The sequence below is a fragment of the Amblyomma americanum genome, chromosome 1 (genome assembly GCF_052857255.1).
Source record: "Amblyomma americanum isolate KBUSLIRL-KWMA chromosome 1, ASM5285725v1, whole genome shotgun sequence".
Lineage (NCBI taxonomy): Eukaryota > Metazoa > Arthropoda > Arachnida > Ixodida > Ixodidae > Amblyomma > Amblyomma americanum.
Window position 1 is genome coordinate 156002593 of NC_135497.1, and position 21377 is coordinate 156023969.

General features: G+C 46.4%; 1 protein-coding gene across 1 annotated transcript; it reads left to right on the forward strand.

Annotated features, from left to right (window-relative positions):
• The first annotated feature begins 11538 nt into the window (after positions 1-11538).
• On the forward strand, positions 11539-20169 carry LOC144136570 (tubulin beta-4 chain-like). Its single transcript, XM_077668979.1, has 7 exons — positions 11539-11694; positions 12415-12523; positions 14029-14139; positions 15057-15301; positions 15451-15650; positions 19415-19851; positions 20001-20169. Exons 1-7 carry the CDS (start codon positions 11638-11640, stop codon positions 20150-20152), a joined length of 1311 nt encoding a protein of 436 aa, XP_077525105.1. The 5' UTR covers positions 11539-11637; the 3' UTR covers positions 20153-20169.
• The last annotated feature ends 1208 nt before the right edge of the window (positions 20170-21377 follow it).

Here is a 21377-nt window from a genome sequence, read left to right on the forward strand (position 1 = left end):
CTTAGGTTTTTTTTTTCTGTGCTCGGGTATGTGCATTGTAGAGCTCAGCTCTGGCCGTAAATTTTCTATTGGACTGGACCCACGAGAAGAACCCGACTCACTTGGCCTGGCTCTTGAATTGCACAATCTCGGCTCAGCCCGGAAAGGACATGAAAACCAAGCTCGCTTTTTGGTAACGCCAGAGGTTCCTGTTTCTATCATGTACTTGGAGAAGACCCGCGTCACTGATCATTGAGCATGTGGTTTCTATTTTTTTGTATGCCCAGCATCAGGCATGGTGATGCCTTGACTCCAAGCGATAGCCGAAGCGGTAATATTTAATGCTTTCATCTGCTCAAGAAATGATCGTTTCGTGCCGATGGTGACGAAACGTGTCGGCGATTTTTGGAAGTGGATATGAGGTGGCAACCAAATTGGGCGCACCATTTTTTATTGGTTGGACGTACAGTTCGGACTTAATTCTTCTATACTAGGGAAAGGGGTATAAAATATAATTTTCTGAATATTGTCACCTTTTCACTCGAGAAGAACTACAAAAGAAAAGCAGTACAAGCGAAAAGAATCAATCTAACGGCGACAGTTTTCGTTTCGCCTAAAATTATCGTGCAAGCGAGTGCTGCGGTTCAAACCACCGATACCGAGAAGGCGGAGAAGAAATAAACCGTCCTACAGATATCATGGCCAAAACTGTGACGAAAAGAGAACAGGAGACTGAAGGCAGAGGGCGGTGTATGTGTGTGTGCGCGTGGGGCGTGGGGCCCTTCGGCCTGTTTTGATAAACAGGTCGAAGGGTGTCGGCATGTTTTGACATTGGAATTTACTCGTGGAACAGGAAAGAGTTGAGGTTTAAGTCCTTCGCGATCTCCCCAGAGTTCGAAAAAACCTTTTTTAGTTCCATGAAAAGTCTGCCGTCAGCAACATGTACGCAGTACTATAGCACGCCACCGGCAATTCGGGCTGCGGAGGGCTGCCCTGGCAAGTCAACTGCATGCAAGCTTCCTTTGTATGTGTGCAAGGCGTGGTTCTGATTTGTGGGGCCCAATCTGTGTCGCTGGGCAGTCAAAAGGGGCTTGGGAAATGCGATTTTTTTATATTCGTGTTTTCAATAATGTTAGTGGAACAAAGTTTGATTGCACATGCCGATTTCAGCAATTCTACCCACACTGATATCTGGACAGCATGAGGAATCCTTTGAGCCGGATACTACGATTTCGTCTAAGAACTTTTGTATAATGTTTTTTCCCAGCAACCTCCCACTATTTCAGAAGGACATGGAGTGCAAAATGGCTAACAAGTAGCTGCATACGCATTCGTCCACGAGCGATGTTTCATCGACCAACAACGCGGCGGAATACGGGACAATAATAAGGTGCAGTGTTAGCACCCCCCCCCCCCCCTATTCTCACTCAGATGCTCATGTGGATCTCCCCACGCACCGGCCGCAGGCGAAACCACCGTGGTGGTTTCTTAACGCTCCTTCAGACAGGGATTGTGTGCAACGCAGAAAACGCACTGCCCGGCAGGCATGTCCGCAGATCCGTCACTCATACCAGCTCTGGCTAGACGAAGCCAGCCTTGTCCTGCTCTTAACTACGCTCCAAAGTAAGCCCAGGAGGCTGTTGTAAAGGGATTGATAATGGCCACTCCCCTTTGGATCCTTTTTCCGCAAGGCGAATCTACTTGGCCCCCATTCCAGCCATTTCCCTTCTGGTGAAGACCTCACTGGATTTTCTAAAAAACACTCTCCATTTCCCACGCTACGAAAAGTATACATAGTCGCCACTTGCCTCCAATGTGTCTATGCATACTCACGGGCATGTCACTGTCAAGGCAAACCCAATATTGGTACTACTTAGACACCGTCCAATACCACTGTAAATTAAGCAAAACCATTATTGTTACTTAGACACCAACCGTTGAAAAGCGTGTCTAAGCATCTTGGCTGAAGCTAAACAGGCACTCATCGTCTCAGAAGCAGCGCGGGAGCATACGTGCGTAACATTCGCTCGGGACATGGAAGATGCCTGATAAGTTACCACTTCCTATCTAAACTGTGAAAATTGGGTAAACAGTCCGACACAGCCCCTCGCGGCGCACCACAACTTCGGTGCCATCAAGGCTGTACCAGGGAAGACACGAGCGCAGTCGGCTGCAGCAGCAAATCTCTCATCTCCTCCCTTGCCAGCCAGCAAACAGGGAAATAGTGAATGAATGTGAGTGGACATGAGCGCGAATGAATGGTTGCGACTCGTGAGTATGAGCGGACGTGAGTGTGACAGTGGTTTTGAGTGTAAGTGGTTGTGAGATTGAGTAGTCATGATTGTGAGTGTGTGGTTGTTAGTTCGAGTGGTCATGAGTGTGAGTGAGTGGTTGTGAGTATGAGTACGTGGACTTGAGTGCGAGTGTGAGTGAGTGGTTGTGGGTGTTAGTGAACATATATGTGCGAGTGTGAGTGAGTGGTTGTGAGTGTGAGTGGACATGAGTGTAAGTGAACATGAGTGTCAGTGAGTGGATGTGAGTGCGAGTGACCGTGAGTATGAGTGTGATTTAGCCACCTCTCACTGTGCCAAGGTATGCTCAAAGGGCACTTCATCCACCGTGGGAATGCCGGGATGACAGCATGGCGTATTTGGCTTGACCCTAAAACATGACTACGACTGCAGAAATAAATTTTCGCAAATTATATGTTGCAAGGAAGCGTTGTTTTTGCAGTCAGTATGTCCTGTAATAAAATACGGTAAGTGTACATCGCAGTAAATTGGTAGAAAAGCAAATAAGCGTAGACGACCATCGAATTTGCCCACGGTGAGAGAGGGCTTCCTCTTCATACCGGCAAATATAGGGAACCGTGGAAAATATTTTTTTTTGCATTTTTAGAGCAAATATTCCTGCAAAAAAATTGTTAGCTTTTAAAATTTTAGAATTTAGAAGCATCCGTTTTCGCATTGTGAAAAAACAAACATTTCATTGGTGTAGTCTGCTAGGGTGCCTCGGTGTAGTAGTAAGTGGTTTATTAAAATGATAATAAAAAAGGAGGAAAATATTTTATCTAGCCCCGACATCTGCCATCGATACTCGAGCACCTGAGCTGGGGGAACGGAAATAAAGGATAGCAGGCAGAATGGAGAAATTAAATGAAAGAGGTGAGGGGACAGGAAGAGAGCACAGGGGGAAAGGTAATATAGACAAAAAGTATTTACACAATAATAATTATGCACCGGTTTCGCACGTGATTAGTTCCTGATGAAGCTATAAAAACACACGCGCACAACACTAATGTCTCGGCGGGTTACGCCGCTTTCAGGGTGAAGACGTCGCTCTCGGCGGGGGCATGTTGGGTCCCATTCTCCCGTTCGGCTGCATTGAGCGCACTGCGGCGGCGCGCCGTTTCGAAGAGAAAACTGAAGCTGCCGCGAGGAATTCATGAAATTTGATATTCTACCGAGACTGAGTGGTACCAAAGATTGTTTGAACACTGAATCAGGGGTAGTTGCTCTGAAGTATACCATCCTTCGCAGCTAATCTGCCGAGAAAGTCGGCACCTTATTAACAGTCGGTGCGCTCATGTGTGTTGGTTCTCTTCTGTCGCGTTCCTTTTGCGCTGTGTTCCTTCGTAATAGCATTATTAAAACTTGCGTAGCATATTCCAGTGCAATCTCTTGACCCAGATACCTACATTCCGATAACTTTTCCAACAATCACGATTACTTATTTTGAGCTGCAGTTGCATATATTCGCCGAAGACAGCTATTAAACAGCTTCTCGTTCTCCATGAAATCAATGCAAGAAGGCACCTTTTATGCTTGCTTATTTCAATAATTATCAGGATGCAAGGTTAAGTTGCGCATTATGTCTCCGTCCCCAGCAGAAATTGTTCTGAAAAGACAGTTTGGAAGCTCGGGTCGACAGGATCGAAGCCAGACTAAACAAGATTGAGGAGCGGCTTGACGCCTTCACCAATGACTTGAGGGCTTTCAAAACCCAGGTTATGGGCATGTTTCAACAGCTCACTGCTATGCTAGAGGCTAGATTGCCTCCCGTAGTCGGCCAAGCGCCGATGTTAGTGAACTTCATGCTTAATCATGGCCCCTCGCCAGCAAAGTGAGGTTTGGCAGTGGAACTGCAGGAGCTTCCGTCGCAAGCGGGAGAACCTACAATTGCACATACAAAATCTGGATAGTAAGCCGGACATTATAGCTTTGCTAGAGGCTAGTGGCTCGGTGAAATTACCAGGATTTAAGGCATTTACACCGCCAGGGATTGATCGGGGGAGGGGGGGGGTATCGAGCGTATTCACGGCCGTGCTAGTCCATCGCAACACCACAGCGATTCAGCATACCATAGACAGCAGCGGAGAGGAGTCAGAGGACTACGTCCTGCTAGAGATTCTGTCCAAAAGAAAGGACGATAAGAGACTCTTTGTTCTTAATATATATTGTTCTCCGAAAGATGATGGGATGGGCTTGCCGGACCTCTTGATTAAGACGCAACGGCTAGCGGCTAGGGCTCAGCTCATCGTGGTTGGGGAGTTCAATGCACCTCATCCGGAGTGAGGCTACATCCGAGCCAGCCCAAAGGGAAATAGGCTTTGGCAGGTAGCTCAGGACCTGCGATGGACGATCTTGAACAACCCGCTAGATCATACGAGGATAGTCAACAGCGTGAGCATAGACACCTCTCCGGGCCTCACATTTGTGAAGGGTATTAGGGATGCAAAGTGGGTAAACACGGGACCGCCACTAGGAAGTGATCACTACATCCTTTCCACGCGCGCGCTATTTAGTGCTGCTAAGCACAAATACAAGTTGAAAGGAACTAGAGCGACGAATTGGGAAAGATTTCGGAAAGTCAGGAAAGACACAGTGAACGGGGAAATCGAGGACTTGACAGCCTGGGTTGAGGCGCTCAAGCAGGACGTGAAGGGTACCACTGAAGAGGTTCCGATGGAGGAGGAGGGCTTTACGGCGGAGTCATGACTGTTACACACGTGGGAAGCGCATGAGAGTCTCCTTCGGAGGTGGAGGAAATAAAGGCATAATAGGGTCCTCCGTAGGAAGCTGGCCAAGCTAGAACGAGAAATCAAAACCTAAACGTTGGACTTTGCAGTGCAAAGAGTGGGGCGGATTTGTGACCGAATAAATGGGCAATTCGGATGCAAAAAAACATGGCAGTTGTTGAGGCACCTTTTAGATGCGGCGGCAACTAAATCGGTGCAGAAGGGGCAAATGGCTAGGTTAGTGCATCGGTATCAAGGCACGATTGCAGAGTTTTTACACGAACTCCGAAGTCGTTGCATAAACAGCGAGGCGGGTGGTTGCTTGCCGGATTACTCGGTAGAGGAAAACCTTGAATTAGATGCGGACTTTACGGTGGCGGAGGTGGAGTTTGCAATGGGGCAGCTTCATATGAACTACGTCGGCAGCGGGTCCGGACAGGGCTACTAATAAACTGCTGAGGAACCTGGATTTCAAGTCAGTGGGGGCGCTCACGGACTTGATGAACAAGTATTGGGCGACCGGGGAGATCCCGACAGAGTGGAAGCATGCTAGAATTACATTTATTCCTAAACCAGGGAAGAAGGTCTGTATTCAGAATCTGTGTCCCTACTCGCTGACGTCCTGCTTGGCCAAATTTATGGAGCATGTGGTCCTCAACAGGCTTCAGGGTTATGTGGAGGACAAGGAGCTGATACCTGAAACGATGATTGGCTTCAGAGCTAATTTATCAACGCAGGACGTCATGATACGGCTCAAAAAGGACGTGGTTGATCCTGGGTACGGCACGGGCACCAATGCACAGTAGAAAAAGGATGTAAAACATTGTTAATATCTTTAAATGTCAGCAAAACGTCATTAATTACTTTTCACCGCCGCATTCTCACGTAGTGCCCACGTATTTTTTTTGGTAGCACAGTAATATCCTTTGTGACATCTTATAAATATCTAGGTCTTTTATTAACAAAGAATCCTGCGTGGTCCTTTCACATAGCGAAAATATCTAACGAGGCTAACCGCGCTCTCGGCTTTCTAAGGCGAAGCCTTAAATTCTGCTCCCCTTACATAAGAACCCTTGCTTACAAAATGCTTATGAGGCCCAAGCTAGAATATGCATGCTCAGTTTGGGACCCTCATCAGACTGATCTTTCTAACTCCATTGAATCTCCAAAACCGGGCAGCTTGATTTATTTTTAATGACTATTCTTCCTGTACTAGTGCCACAGCTCTAAAATCTTATGCAAATCTTCGCAATCTAGAAACTCGACGTAAAATAGCAAGGCTCGTTCTCTACCACAAGTTCTATCATTTTCCAATCGATAACAGCGTTATATCTCCCGCTCACCGCCATTCATCTCGGACCAGTCATTCCAAGTCTTTATACCCGCAGCACGAGCGCACATCATCGCACCTTCACTCGTTTTTCGCACAAACAGCGAAAGACTGGAATGATCTGCCTGAAGAAGCGGTTCACCACCCCAGTACGACAAATTTCAGGACAGCCATAGCAAATTTTCTTTTGTGAAGCCACCCACCCTTGAAATCGTTTGTGAAGCGGCCAACCCCTCATGTGAATCCCCTGCCCAAGGTGCATTTGAGGACTAAATAAATAGAAATAATAATAAAATATTCTGCTGGCCTATCCGGCTTCGCCTCCATCCGGCGGGCCGGTGCCACTTCAAACATGGGAGGACTGGGAGACCTCACTACGCTCCACGGATCCGGCAAGACAGATCATCGCCAGCCGGGTTGCCAGTGTCATGGACTTTTTAGGAATGAACGTTTGAGTGTTTGAGGGAGCCCGTGAGGCCCGAATTTCTCTGCAAAATAAAGCTTTTTTCTCTCTCTCTCGTCTACTGATCCGGAGTACCCGGGATCGAACCCGACTGCGGCGGCCGCGTTTCGATGGAGGCGAAACGCAAAAGGCGCCCGTGTGCTGTGCGATGTCAGTGCACGTTAACGATCTCCAGGTGGACGAAATTATTTCGGCGACCTCCACTACGGCACCCCTTTCTTCCTTTCTTCTTTCACTCCCTCCTTTATCGGCGCGGTTCGGGTGTTTACCGAAATATGTGAGACAGTTACTGCGTCATTTACTTTCCTCAAAGCCATTTCTTTTTTAATTTTTCGCTATCGTGCGCTGCAAATTCAAGTTACGCGCTGGAGTATTCGCTCCAGTTTCACGGAGGCGGTACTAGAGGGATAACGTGGGTATAAAGTTGAGCCAGCAAAGCGGTCTAAACCTAAGTCGCCATCACGTTGGGTCGGCGTCTTCACAGTAATAATTTTAATAATAATACATAACTTTTTGCGTTTAACAGAGACACTTTTGAGAGCGAATATTCTTTCAAAAATTGTTAGCGCTTAAAATACACTTTGGAAGCTTCCGTTTTTGCACTGTGAAAAACAAATCCTTCCATTGGTGCAGTCTGCTATTGCTGGACGCGCCCTGTCCGTGCATACTAGCTACGTTTGTGCCGTGAGAAACTTGCCCGAGCCCCCGCTTTGCTATGAGAAACTAGTTTGTGCGCAGCAAGTGCCGGCTTATAGGCATGTCCTGTCGCTGCGCTCACAGATTTTGCCAAGAAAAACAAGAATTAGGAAGCGCAAACCTGTCCCACGACAAGTAAGTGGAGGCCGTGTTCATGCTGACAGGTGCAACATGCGGGTATTTGTATGAATTAATTCATGCAGTAGAAGTCGTTCCTGCATGCAATGCGCGGCGACCGCCAGTCTTCGAACTGAACCAAACGCAATCCTCGGTGAGCACGGTTAACATAAGTTGCGCTTGTCGAAGTCCTTTGCACTTTTAAAAGATAGGTGTGTCTCCGAGACTCCCACGAGAAATATACAGAGTGGTCACGGCAGCAGACTGCCTAGTTCCCAGTTCACCAGAAACCCTGTTCCCTTCTTTCACATTTCAATACACAGGTTCCCGCAGAGAAAAATCCAGCTTGCTGTGTAAATGGCTCCCAGCGAGGCAACAAAGAGACCTTAGGCCTAGCAGCAACCACACACTGTGCTCGGCTCACTTCGAGCCAAGCGCCTTCGGATGCTTCGGGTCTGACATGAAATTTGTGCGTAGTTGCACTACACAACCACAAAGCTCACAAAACATCAGTAAAACTGCAGTGATGAAAACGAAACCGGACAACCAAAAACATCCAATCCGTAGCACAGTCAACAAGCCACTAGACGTCAATCCGATGTGCTGTCTTCCCGGCATGCCTCGGGCATCCATGGTGGATGAAGTGAAAAGCCGCGATATTTCCCTCTATAGTGTACAGTAAGAAACTAAGGCTGGGTAATGTTTGAAGATGAATTCCGCCGCCCTAACGCTCTCTGAACAGCAGTGTGGTCGTGTACACGAGTCATACGTGCGGGTTCAAGATAAATAAAGATAAAAGATGTTGACTACGCTTTAGAGGACGGAAACCAAGATGGAGAGTGCATTTGTTTATTTGGAAGGTGAGACGTATCGAAAGGAGGATACATTCCACCAGCCTGCTTGCTGACCTTTTTTTTTACTGCTTGAAATTTTTCTGAATATTTTACCGCGCGCGATAAACGCGCCATGCAAATTTTTAGATTTTAGGGTAAAAAGAGGGCGTTCATTATGCGAGTAAATACGGTTTACTGAGAAACACAGGGAAAAGGAAGTGAAGAATATTGTATAGGATGAGCTTGCATGACCTGCAGCGGTGGCTCAGAGGTTAGGGCGCTCGGCTACTGAGCCGGAGTTCCCGGGTTCGAACCCGACCGCGGCGGCTGCGTTTTTATGGAGGCAAAACGCTAAGGCGCCCGTGTGCTGTGCGATGTCAGTGCACGTTAAGATCCCCAGGTGGTCGAAATTATTCCGGAGCCCTCCACTACGACACCTCTCTCTTCCTTTCTTCTTTAACTCCCTCCTTTATCTCTTACCTTACGGCGCGGTACAGGTGTCCAACAATAAATGAGACAGATACTGCGCTATTTCCTTTCCCGAAAAACCAATTATTATTATTTTCCTTCGCTTACGGGGCGGTTCGGGTGTCCACCGATATATGTAAGACAGGCGTTATTTCCTTTCTTAAAACCGACTTTAATTTCACTTTCCTTTCCTTACGGCGCGGTTCGGGTGTCCACCGAGATATGCGAGACACGCGTCATCTTACTTTCTTTAAATTGCGCAACGGGCAAGGCGTTGCTCCGAACGGGCGGCGGCGTCCCGTGGACCCCTTGGCAACGCATGTAACACGCTGTCGCGTCCCACTCTTAAAAACGAGGATTAAGCATGCATTTTTATTTTTATTTTTATTTCATTGCATATGTGTTGCCTAAAGAACTTCTGCATTTATATTTTATGGTAGCTCCTGTCTATAGCCAAGAAAGGCTTTCGTCTCAGTCAAACGGCACTGCAGCAACAGGCCGCAATGTTCATTGGTTTACGAATTCCTTACGCAAGTGCCACTTGCCTGAAGGAACGTACTTAACGTTAAATTAATTAAACCGTAGCTAACTTTCTTTTTCTTTTTGTGGCACCCCATGCAGGGGCGCATCGGTACGCGCGTAGACTGCCACACAAACGATTTTAGCCCTTTGAGGCTACTAGATTGAAGAGAAGTTTATTGACCACGGGCCTGGAAGGGACTGGTATCCCTCGCAAAAACATAGGCAGATACAAGAGTGCAAACTGTGACAACCGCTCACAGAATCCGCACAGTGCACGATTCGCTGGTCAAGTATAGGAAAAAGGACCAACAATATGCACAAGTTTTTCTTAGTCAAAACTGAAAGTTTTCCAAGCCAATTCGGCAGAAAATTCTTATGAAATAGGGCATATAACTAACACCGTCAGAAGTCATGATTCCTTAATGCAAGAGCGCGCAAGAATGGCGAAGCACGCTAGAAATTCGTGGTGAATCCCTGGAAATTCTTGGTAAATCGCCCGTGTGCTGTGCGATGTCAGTGCACGTTAAAGATCCCCATGTGGTCGAAATTATTCCGGAGCCCTCCACTACGGCACCTATTTCTTCCTTTCTTCTTTCACTCCCCCTTTATCCGTTCCCTTACAGCGCGGTTCAGGTGTCCAACGATATATGAGACAGATACTGCGCCATTTCCTTTCTCCCAAAACCAATTAAAAAAGACCAGTTTTTGTGTCGCGAAACAGGCTTCGCGTAACGTTCTACTTTCAGTTCGTTAAGTTCGCGCCTGGCCCTTATCTGGCCTAGCCCCGGTTGATGATGATCATGATGATGATGATGATTTTGGCCTCTGGTTGAATGGTACGTACCCACTGTGGGGGATTGGACAGGGTACATTGGCCCCGGTTATCTGCGCACCAGGGGTTCCAGCAGAAATTCCGATATCCTTTTTTCAGACGGCGGACCCCGGATCCTTGGCTGCCATGTTGGTGAACGTCGCACAGTGAAATGTGATGCGCATGTCTAATCCTGTTATCAGCACCTGTGATGCTGGAGGTCGGAGCAAGCGGCTGTAATTGGATTAGGCATACGCACGGCCTGTCGCCGTGCTACGCTCACCAACATCAGACAATTGTCCGCGGGCAGTGTGCATACCTAACGCACCGAAAGCAGAACACCGCCCGGACCAAGGAACGGCAAGAGGCCCGTATTGTGAATCCACATTTACTAAAGAATTCCATGATCCATCAAAAGTATCGATCATTATACCTAGTAAAATCACTGCAAGGATGAACAATTTGTGCGCAAATTGTCAGTGTTAATAGCTTGCTGTTCACCAGGAATATATTGGCACATAGCCACCCAATCTGAACCTGACAACGTTTGGCAGAAGGTTAGGCGGGCGGATGAGATTAAGAGGTTTGCAGGCATAAGGTGGGCGCAGCTGGCAAAGGACAGGAATAACTGGAGAGCCATGGGAGAAGCCTTTGCCCTGAAGTGAGCGTAGTCGGGCTGATGACGACGATGATGATAATGACCCACCCAAACCCCCAACCCAACCTCCCATACACACACCCAACCCCTTCCTCCCAATGGGAAGCCACTGTTTCGAGAGCACAAACCAGGATGACCAACGCAGACTGACCGAACAGGCAACCCCGATTGGAACAGATAATGAGGCCCTTGACTCAGGCCTCTAACCTCTTGGGGCTACAGTCAGGCTGCTGCTGCTGCAGATGATAATGAAATAAAGTTTTCCAAATCGGTCGGTAACATTCAAACTTTAGAACCGACCGCACGCGCACAAATCGAAAGGTTAGAAAAATGAAAAAATTATGCTGCAGAATGCACGTTAGTTCTTTCGAGCGAAACCAATTTCGAGCACCGAGAAAAGAAAGTAGAAGAGGCCGAGTTTGCCCCTGCAGCCAGTTGAGAGAACCCCGTTGTGCCGGAAGCTTTGCGAAACGAAAAATAGTTCGCGTTGTACGGCGCAAATCCTTTACACGGCATCCTGTACGTGAACTGAAGGCCTTATATATAAGCTCTGAAGCGCATTTACCATCGCAGGAACAGGCTGCGGCACTACTTTTTGCGCTATTGAGTCGACACGCGTACACATAGGAACAGAGTTGAGGAAGAAGTGAGCGTTGATGCGGCGCAAGGCTACAAATACGTGGACCCTTGACCCGGGCAGGCAGTCGGCATCTTGACAGCTGAGTCTCGGAGTGGCATCGAACATGCGCGAGATAGTCCACATCCAGACAGGCCAGTGTGGCAACCAGATTGGGGCGAAGGTAAGCCACCTCTACTGCCTCGTGGGTTATTTCACGGCTCAGGGGATCGCGGTTGCCATTCGGTCCCAGTGCCGGTCCCGGCGCGTTTTACGTTGGTGATTACGCTGCGTCCTAAACGCCACGTACTAGAATCTCGTTTCAGGATACGGGCGAAAGCAATTGCCTGTGAAGCAGTCGTGGCTTTTACCAGACGTACTGCTTTCGTTCTAAGTTGTGGCCTCTTTGCGTTGGACAATGTTGAGCCCTAGCTAATGCTCATCGAATCTCTTGTTCTTGACCACTCCTTTCGCTCTGACCTTTTAATTACTGCTCGCGCTTTGAGAGCGTTGAGATATTGTTGTTGTTTTATGGCATATAGCTCAGACTTTATTCCCGGTTGCAAAAAAATTCGAGACAATCGGTCTTGGCGGAGAGGTGACATGGAACAGTTTTATGGCAAATGACTGCCGGAATTTTTTTTCGCAGGACCTAGTTTTCGCGTATGATGCAATTCAAAGGCCTCAAGTGATCTTAGGCCCTGCCGGGTTTCCGCCATCAGCAAGACACATGGCGGGTGAGAATCGATGGCAGTTGACGAGTTGACTACAAAAACCAGTTGACAAGTGGAACTGTAGCAGTTATGTTGCTTTCGCTGTGAATTACAGCCTCTAAATATGCTTGACTGCCGCCACTGCGCGATGTGACGCCACTCTGATAACTGAAATCTTTTCCCGTCTGCAGTTTTGGGAGGTGATTTCCGATGAGCATGGCATCGATCCAAGCGGGGCGTACCATGGCGATTCGGACCTCCAGTTGGAGCGCATCAATGTCTACTACAATGAGGCCTCCGGTACGCGTCTGGCTGTATTTCGGTTGATAATTTCACTTTGAAGCTTCCCCGTCGAGTTGATCTTGCCTTGCGGCTTTTTCGCACTGCTAAGCATTACGGAAATTTGCCGGGCCGTTTGGCACATGACTTCAACAGAAACAGCAAGAGAAAGACAAAACCGAACGCTGTGTGTATGGTTGTCCCTTATTCTCGGTCCTGCCTTAATAGAGCTGTTTGTGCTGTTAGGCCTGTCAATGGAGCTTCTTCAACGGCCGGCCTTTGCTCTTCAAGCTTTAAATTCTACAACCGATCGCGCAAATCTAGTTAGGTCAAAGTGCAACGTCTAGTGACCTCTTCTGCTTGCGGCATGTTATGTTAGGCCATTGCAGCTTTTCAGGTTGCATTGCCACAAGTCCCGCAGGGATTAGCTTGAAGGTTCTTGACCAAAGGCTTTTTTCTCATAGGCAATGAATGTTCACAACGCGAATGAGTTTTTAATAATAATAATAATAATAATAATAATAATAATAATAATAATAATAATAATAATAATAATAATAATAATAATAATAATAATAATAATAATAATAATAATAATAATAATAATAAGTGGTTTTGGGGGAACGAAATGGCGCAGTGTCAGTCTCATATATCAGCGGACACTTGAACCGCGCCGCAAGGGAAGGGATAAAGGTGGGAGTGAAAGAAGAAAGGAAGAGAGAGGTGCCGTAGTGGAGGGCTCCGGAATAATTTCGACCACCTGGGGATCTTTAACGTGCACTGACATCGCGCAGCACACGGGCGCCTTAGCGTTTTTCCTCCATAAAAACGCAGTCGCAGCGGTCGGGTTCGAACCCGGTTTCTGAATTCCCTCGTCAGGGTTGACGAGACATAGTACGTCTCCCCTCTACTACGTTTCCTCTTGCTGCAGTGAGTTTGTAAGGAGTTTTTAACTCTATGTTTGCTAATACCGCCGCTGTGCTTCATTTGGAAGGGGCTCGATCATGACATCCATGATTCGGCGAACGCATTTCTATGGAGGCGAGATCATAAAGAGCCGTGTGTTCTGCGATCTTATTGCGCGTAAAGTAACACGAGGTGGTGCAAATTTATCCAGAGGCCGGCACTACTGCGTTGATGACAGCCCATGTACAGTATTCGGAATGTTAATCCCATATAGGACACCGTAAGTTTAGTAATACGAAACAGAATTGAAACAGGAGTCGCAACAGGACGTTAATGTAGTGACATCATTTTGATCCATCTCAATTTATCTATCAACATTTCACCTTCTGTTTTTCTGCTGAAAGATATTTAGATATTTTATTTTTAAATATAACTGGATCTGCTGTTTAAAGGCTGGGAGGTGGCGCAAGGACCAAGTAGTGCCGCTTTTATTTGCTATGACACCTACAGTTGGCGCGCTCCATTTTCATTTCTTTCACTGGCTTTGTTGTGACGCAGGTACTTGTAATAACTGCACGGTATCTTTGTTGCCGCTAAGTGATATTTGTTTTTTGTTTGAGGAGGTAAATACGTGCCTCGGGCCATCCTGGTTGACTTGGAGCCGGGAACCATGGACGCCGTCCGCTCGGGACGCTTCGGACAACTCTTCCGGCCGGACAACTTCGTGTTCGGTAAGGGATTGCTCGTCATTTCCTGAAGCAACATATTTAATTTTGCACCATTTCATCTTAAAGCACACTAAATCAGCACACTCACAAGAGCGCACGATATAGACTAAACTTTAATGCGCAGAACTGGCTAAAATTTGTGCCCATATCTCTGTACGCACTGCGTACCCTTGTTGAGTTCAATCCACTCCAAGTGCCAGTCAGTTTCATGCAGCCACGAAATCAAGTGCCTTTGAGTTGAATATGAAGTCATTTTTATAAGTTCCGTTAGAAGGGGCCCCAAGACTCAAGCGTAAGCTTGAAGGTTCAACACGACTTTAATGTGCAGCGAAACGGGCGTAAGTACGAGAGTGGCAATATATGTGCTTTTTCCAAATTAAGATTCTATCCGCAGTTGGTACACCGCAGAACACAACGCCCCACATCACTCCAGCAAAACGGGTATGTGACATATTAATTAACGAATGGATGTAGTCCTCAGCGGGAGAAATCTGGCAAAGTGCAAAAAAAAATTAGGACAGCGATAAAAGATGGGTCCTGCAGAGAGCCTCCTTCTGTCCTCGTCTTGTCTGCCACATAGCTCTTTTACCAGAGTGACTTATTGCCGAGATTGAGTTCTGAAGGCCGAGTGAAACATAGCCATCACTTGTTATAGTCTTTACATGCCTGAAAACTAATTAAATTAATTCACACGTAACAGCATCCTAATATTATCCAAACTTAACTTTACCTATGAAACGCGGTGTTTATCCCCCTATTGGCTACGGCCATCTGGCCACTTAAGTCAATTTTTGTTGCCTATCTGGCTGCTGTGTGAAGTGTGTTTGGATAGTGGCTTTCCTTTATTGCATATTCCAGTAGTGATTTTCTTCAGGATACAGTTTGTGCAAGTATACGCCTTTCACAATCTGCCCCTTCAGGTCAGAGTGGTGCTGGCAACAACTGGGCCAAGGGCCACTACACCGAGGGTGCTGAACATGTGGACTCGGTGCTCGACGTTGTGCGCAAGGAAGCGGAATCCTGCGACTGTCTGCAGGGATTCCAGCTGACCCACTCCCTGGGCGGTGGTACTGGATCTGGCATGGGCACACTGCTCATCTCGAAGATCCGTGAAGAGTACCCCGATCGCATCATGAACACCTACAGTGTAGTGCCCTCTCCAAAGGTGTGTGACATTATCTGCAGGACCCAATTTCAGCATCTTTGAAACAAATCAAACATGACATTTCGGCCTTGCTTTATAAGGCGTCTTCCTTGAATTTTTATTAGTCGTTATGCCCAAAGTTCTCATTCTCTTCCTGCGGCTACTTCTAGGTTTCGGACACTGTCGTCGAGCCCTACAATGCTACTTTGTCAGTGCATCAGCTTGTGGAGAACACCGACGAGACCTTCTGCATCGACAACGAAGCACTCTACGACATCTGCTTCCGGACGCTAAAGCTCACGACTCCCACCTACGGAGACCTTAACCACTTGGTTTCTGCAACGATGTCGGGTGTGACCACATGCCTGAGGTAAGTATTTCACAGCTTCGTTCAAGGGGTCACTTAAGCGCCTCATGCATGTTCATAAAGAGCCCAAAGAGGTCGACACCATCCGCCGAATTGCTAGTTCCGACGGCAGTGGTCGGTTCATTATGTAACAAGCACTGCAAAGACTGCGGTCGCCAAGGTCTTTTACAAAATATTTAGAGTAATAAACTACAGCTAATCTCCATGTATGAAGTGCATGTGGTGGCAATATTTTCAGAAAATACAATGACGAGCAAGAAAGCAAATAAAAGCACCCTCACCGTCCGCATAAAAACTAACAAACACCGCACCTGCTATAGCCAGCCAAGCAGCTGCTCAAGGAAGCTTTGAAAAGCACTTCAAGGAAAGTGAATTCGGCAGCGGCAGCAATAACGAGAAGGCGGCTGTCGTCGGGAATCATGGAGCGGCGCCTAATCTACGGCATGCGATTGCACACATTGGGAATAAAATGGCCGTGTTTAACCACTGTACCTCAGAAAACTCATGAGGCGAAAAGGTAAATTAAGGCCTCGCGCTGTAAATGATGAAAAACTTCTCTGTTCAAAAAGCAAACATCTCAAATCTCTTGAAAATAATTTAGGTGTGTTTCAGTGGAGAATGCTTTTTGAACTGTTTCTCCTTTATAAAGCGCACATTTATCTCGTTCAGCTCATTAATCCTAGCGTACAGGACCTCCATATAAAGCCTCACGCGCAGTGAAATCAGTTATCCCCGTTTTCTCTTCGGGAAAAGGGAATACAAATTCCCACGTTTTGGTATGGAAGTTTTTCTTCGATAAATAGTGGCACTTTCTGAGGAAGTTGGGAGCTGAGTACCACATCAATTCAATTCAATTCTTTTTATTATCATTTCTTCAGTACAGTACATAACATCACTGTCTGGATCCTTAGCCAAAGGCTAGTTATGGATCCATGCAATAAAAGCAAAGAGATTAGTGAGGACAAATGATTTCTACTGCATGCCAAAATAATACACATAAGAATGGGGGAAAAATGCAAAGCGTACAAGCAAGATGGTTCAAATTACAGAAATACAAGAGGGCTCATGACAGAAAAACATATGAAGACAGGAACAACATTTTTTATACAAAATAAACGCAGTTGCCTTAGAAGTGATTATTCAATGACATATGAATGGCAAACCCAACATAGACACTACAGAGAATAAGAGACAATCACTAAGCGATTTGCATTGTAAATCAGGTAATTATTTGTGACAGAAAAAAGGTCTTTAGTGAAATATAAGGATTGGACGTTGCAAAGACTGCACAGGGGATTTTATTCAAAGTTTTTACCCCTTGATACTCGAAGCGGCGCTGGCCATAGTCATTGCGAGATGTAGGAACCAGAAATCTTCCCTGTGCTGCTGAACGGCTGTTAGTTGGGGCTCTATGGAATGTGTTCAAAGGAAAGGGGGAGGTGCCGGAGAGGACTCTTAGTACGAGTAGTGCAACGCGAAAATCTCGAAGCTGCAATGCCGGCATTATTTGGAGTCTAAAAAACAAAGGGCGAGAAGGCGTATATGGTGTTGTGCAAGTCATTATTCTCAGTGCCCGCTTCTGCAGGCGTAAAACAGGTTCAATGTAAGTGATGTAAGTGAACCCCCATGATTCTATACAGTAAGTTAATTGGGACTGAAAGAAGCTAAAGTATATTGTTTTTAGTGTGTGTATTTTGAAATGTCGCCGAGCTTTGGCCAGAACGAAACATGCATAAGATAGTTTGCTACGCAATTTTTCGATATGCGGTTTCCAGTTTAATGCAGCGTCTAAGGTTACACCCAAGTACTGAATAGTCTTAACTTCTTCAATTTCTTTATCTCCTATCGTTATTGCGGAGCAGGTATTCTGGTATTTTTTATAAGGGGATGCAAATATAATATATTTAGTCTTGCCTATGTTCAAAGTGAGTCTATTTGTTAAAAACCATTTATTGACTCTCTGAAGTTCTGAGTTTAAAGTATGCTTGGCTGTTTCAACGGAATTAGCGGTCACCAACAATGAGGTGTCGTCGGCGTACATAATGGCACGGGTATTTATTAGGCAATCGGGTAAGTTGTTTACGTAAAGTGTAAAAAGTATAGGTCCCAGTACTGAGCCCTGCGGAACACCTACGGAAATAGAACGCGAACTTGACGCGTGTTCGTCAATAATAACACACTGCCGTCGCCCAGTTAAATAGCTTCTAAAGAAATCGAGGGATACACCTCTGAACCCATATCGTTCTAGTTTCTTGCATAAAATATCGAGATCCACAGTGTCGAATGCCTTCTTAATATCCAGGAATACACCAACAGAAATATTGTTATTATTGAGTGCTCCATTGATTGAGTCAGATATAGAAAGCACAGCCGTGGTGGTCGATCTAAATTTCTGAAAACCATGATGGGACGTTGACAGAATTGCATTTTTAGTCAGGAATTGCGTAATTCTTTTAGCCAATAGTTTTTCAAACAGAGTGTTGATACAGCTAAGGATTGAGATCGCCCTATAGTTTCCGAGTTCATTAGGATTCCCACTTTTGTAGATAGGGACTACCTTGGCGAGCTTCAAAATATCAGGATAGATGCCGGACAGAAACGCTTTATTAAATAAAGATGCTAAGGTGGCAGCTAGGACGCCACTGTTGTTTTTAATTATGGAAACCGGAATACCATCGAGACCCGTGGCCTTAGTAGCATCCATTGAATTAAGTGCACTCATTACTTCGTCACTGCTTATTTCTATAAAACCGAAGGTCTTTTCAAGATACTCAGGCAGAGAAGGTTCGTCGGTGAGACCCATACTTAAACGCAAATCAGCACCCACTGAGCAGAAATGATCGTTAAACTTATCTGATAGCAGGTGTTTATCTGGGGAAAGGGCCAGGTCAGGAAGTATTCGGTTTGATGGAGTAGGCTGAATTGTCGAGTTCACTGTAGCCCAGAGTTTCTTAAAATTGCCGGCGCATGCGTTTATTTGGTTACTAAAATATAGCTTCTTCTGTACACGCATGGTAGCAACAGCTTTATTTCTATGAATCTTATACTGAGCACTATAATATGCGTTCCCTCTGTTTTGTTTCATTTTGTTTTATTTCATCAGCCTGCTGAGCAGTCATTATGGAATAAATATCGTTTGCCATTGTTGGGGGATGGTGTTTTAGGGCCTGGAGAACGATCACATAATTTTAAAGTGCCACGACAACCGGCAGACCGGTGAAGTTAATACCCATCGATGTTCTCCTAATGTAGTAATTTGTATAACCTTTGAAGCTGGATACGAAGCAGTGACCACGTGAATAATCCATTTTTATTTTTTGTGATTTTGCCAATGAATCGAAACCAGCAAAAGAAGAAATCATGCTTTCTTACTGGAGCTGGTTTGTTTCTCCGCCGTTGTAATTTGGCTGAGGCAAATAACAGGCATGCAGTTTTAATGTTCTCTAGAACAGACTGGCAAAGTGTAAACTGTCACTTCTGAAATTTCCATGAGTTCGTTCTTTCATTGGGCTTCGTTGTCTGCACTGGCGTGAAGAGAACTGAATTTCAAATTTGATGACCCGATATTCAAAAGCTTTGAATGAACAGCGGCAACAATCGCGACATTCTACAAGATGCCTCCACTTACCGTTGTAGCTGCTCCATGATCTTACCACAATCTTGTTCTGACTGCTCCCAAACAAGAGCGCCCGACATACCTCCGTAAATTCTCTCTCCCCTTGTGAATTAAGCGGGCTTCTAATCAAGCACCGTCTCATTCCTCACAGATTTCCTGGGCAGCTGAATGCTGATCTTCGCAAGCTGGCCGTTAACATGGTGCCCTTCCCTCGCCTCCACTTCTTCATGACTGGCTTTGCTCCACTCACGTCCCGCGACTGCCAGCAGTACCGGGCTCTGACTGTGCCGGAGCTGACGCAACAGATGTTCGATGCCAAAAACATGATGGCTGCTTGCGACCCCCGCCACGGTCGTTACCTGACAGTTGCTGCAGTCTTCAGAGGCCGAATGAGCATGCGGGAAGTCGATGACCAGATGCTCAACATCCAGAACAAGGACTCGAGTTACTTCGTTGAATGGATCCCGAACAACGTAAAGACAGCTGTCTGTGACATACCGCCTCGAGGTCTGAAGATGTCTGCTACTTTCATTGGGAACAGCACAGCCATTCAAGAGCTTTTCAAGCGGATCTCCGAGCAGTTTACAGGTGACCATCGTGTTTGATTTGAAAGTGCTTCTTAAAAGCACATGCTTTCATTGTAGGTACCCATTGCTGTCGATTTTCTGGAACAGCGCATTTTCGGGGACAGTTCTAGGAGTGTGACCCCGCCTGCTTGATATATTATTTTTTTGCAGCTATGTTCCGCCGCAAGGCCTTTCTGCACTGGTACACCGGAGAGGGCATGGACGAGTTGGAGTTCACCGAGGCAGAGTCCAACTTGAACGAACTGGTGTCAGAATACCAACAGTACCAGGAGGCCACAGCTGAGGATGAAGGGGAATTCTAGGAGACCCAGGCAGAGGCCCAGTTTTTTGTGTGCAGTGCTTTTTTCTTTCGCTTTACAATAAAGTGTTTGTTTGTCATGGATCCTTCTTTTTGAGCCAGGTGCTTGTGCACTTCAGTATGTCGCAGGCCCGGACTGCGTCACAAGGATGGTCACGCAAAGCAGCTAAACCTTACTGTATTGCAATGTGCGCACATCTGTAAATAGCCGTGTGACCGGCGTTTTCGGCATTTTGACGAAACTCTAAAATCTGTTAAAATCTTCTCATCGAACCACTTTTAGAGCGAACGCAAGGTGATCTTAAGGAAAACAAGTTTTGATGAGCTATTATTGGTCTCGGATACTTCCTGTCTGATGATGTGGCAAATTCTCTGTGCTGTCGAAACTGATATGAGACGAGCCGGTTTTTAGAACATCGCTACGGAGAATACATTTTGCTTATTCTCAGTGTTACCTGACTGAGGTTTTTTAGCGTATTATCTAGGCATCATCTTTTGTCTCATATTTTTACGATTTTTAACAAAAATTTCAGTGACAGGATCTTCGTGATTGCTAGGACGATCGAATCACTTTCCTTGAGAGGCTCTTCTACTTGAGGGAAGGAAAACACGTTGAGAAGACGCCGACAGGACATCAAGTAGCATTTTAGGCTGCTTGACTAATTCATTGTTCAGCGATAGTCGAGCTCCTCGGGGCTGGTGAACCTGTAGCGATCGAACCACAAGGCCCATATCTCTTTATTCTGTGAGCGGCATAGCCCTAACCCGGGACGCAGCGCAGAAAGGTTCGTCGCCAAAGGCTTTGGCGATTCGCCACTGTGAGGAGCCCTCAACCCTTAATACTCAACGAACATTGCCCGTGTTGAATTCTGCGCTATTGATTCAGAATCCCTTAGCGTGGTGTCCACAGAAACGGAGGGAAGGTGCTTTGGAAGCCACGCGAGCTTTCGTGATCTGAAAGCCCTATGGTTGGAGGCGGGAGCGCTATTTCCGGCGAGGGCCTGGGGTAAACAGCTCTTTGTCGCTATAGCCGTTCAGCGTCAGCATCACCAGCTCTTTACGCGATAGCGGTAAAGGCCCCGTTCACCCGAAAATCCAGTGCCGATGTTCGTGTTTTCGGTGCTGTGAGTGAAAAATCGCAAGCTCTTAATTGCCCAGGTATTGAATGCCCAGGTATTTTTGGATGCAAAGTAGAGAACGACCGTTTGCATATATGGTAATTAACCGAT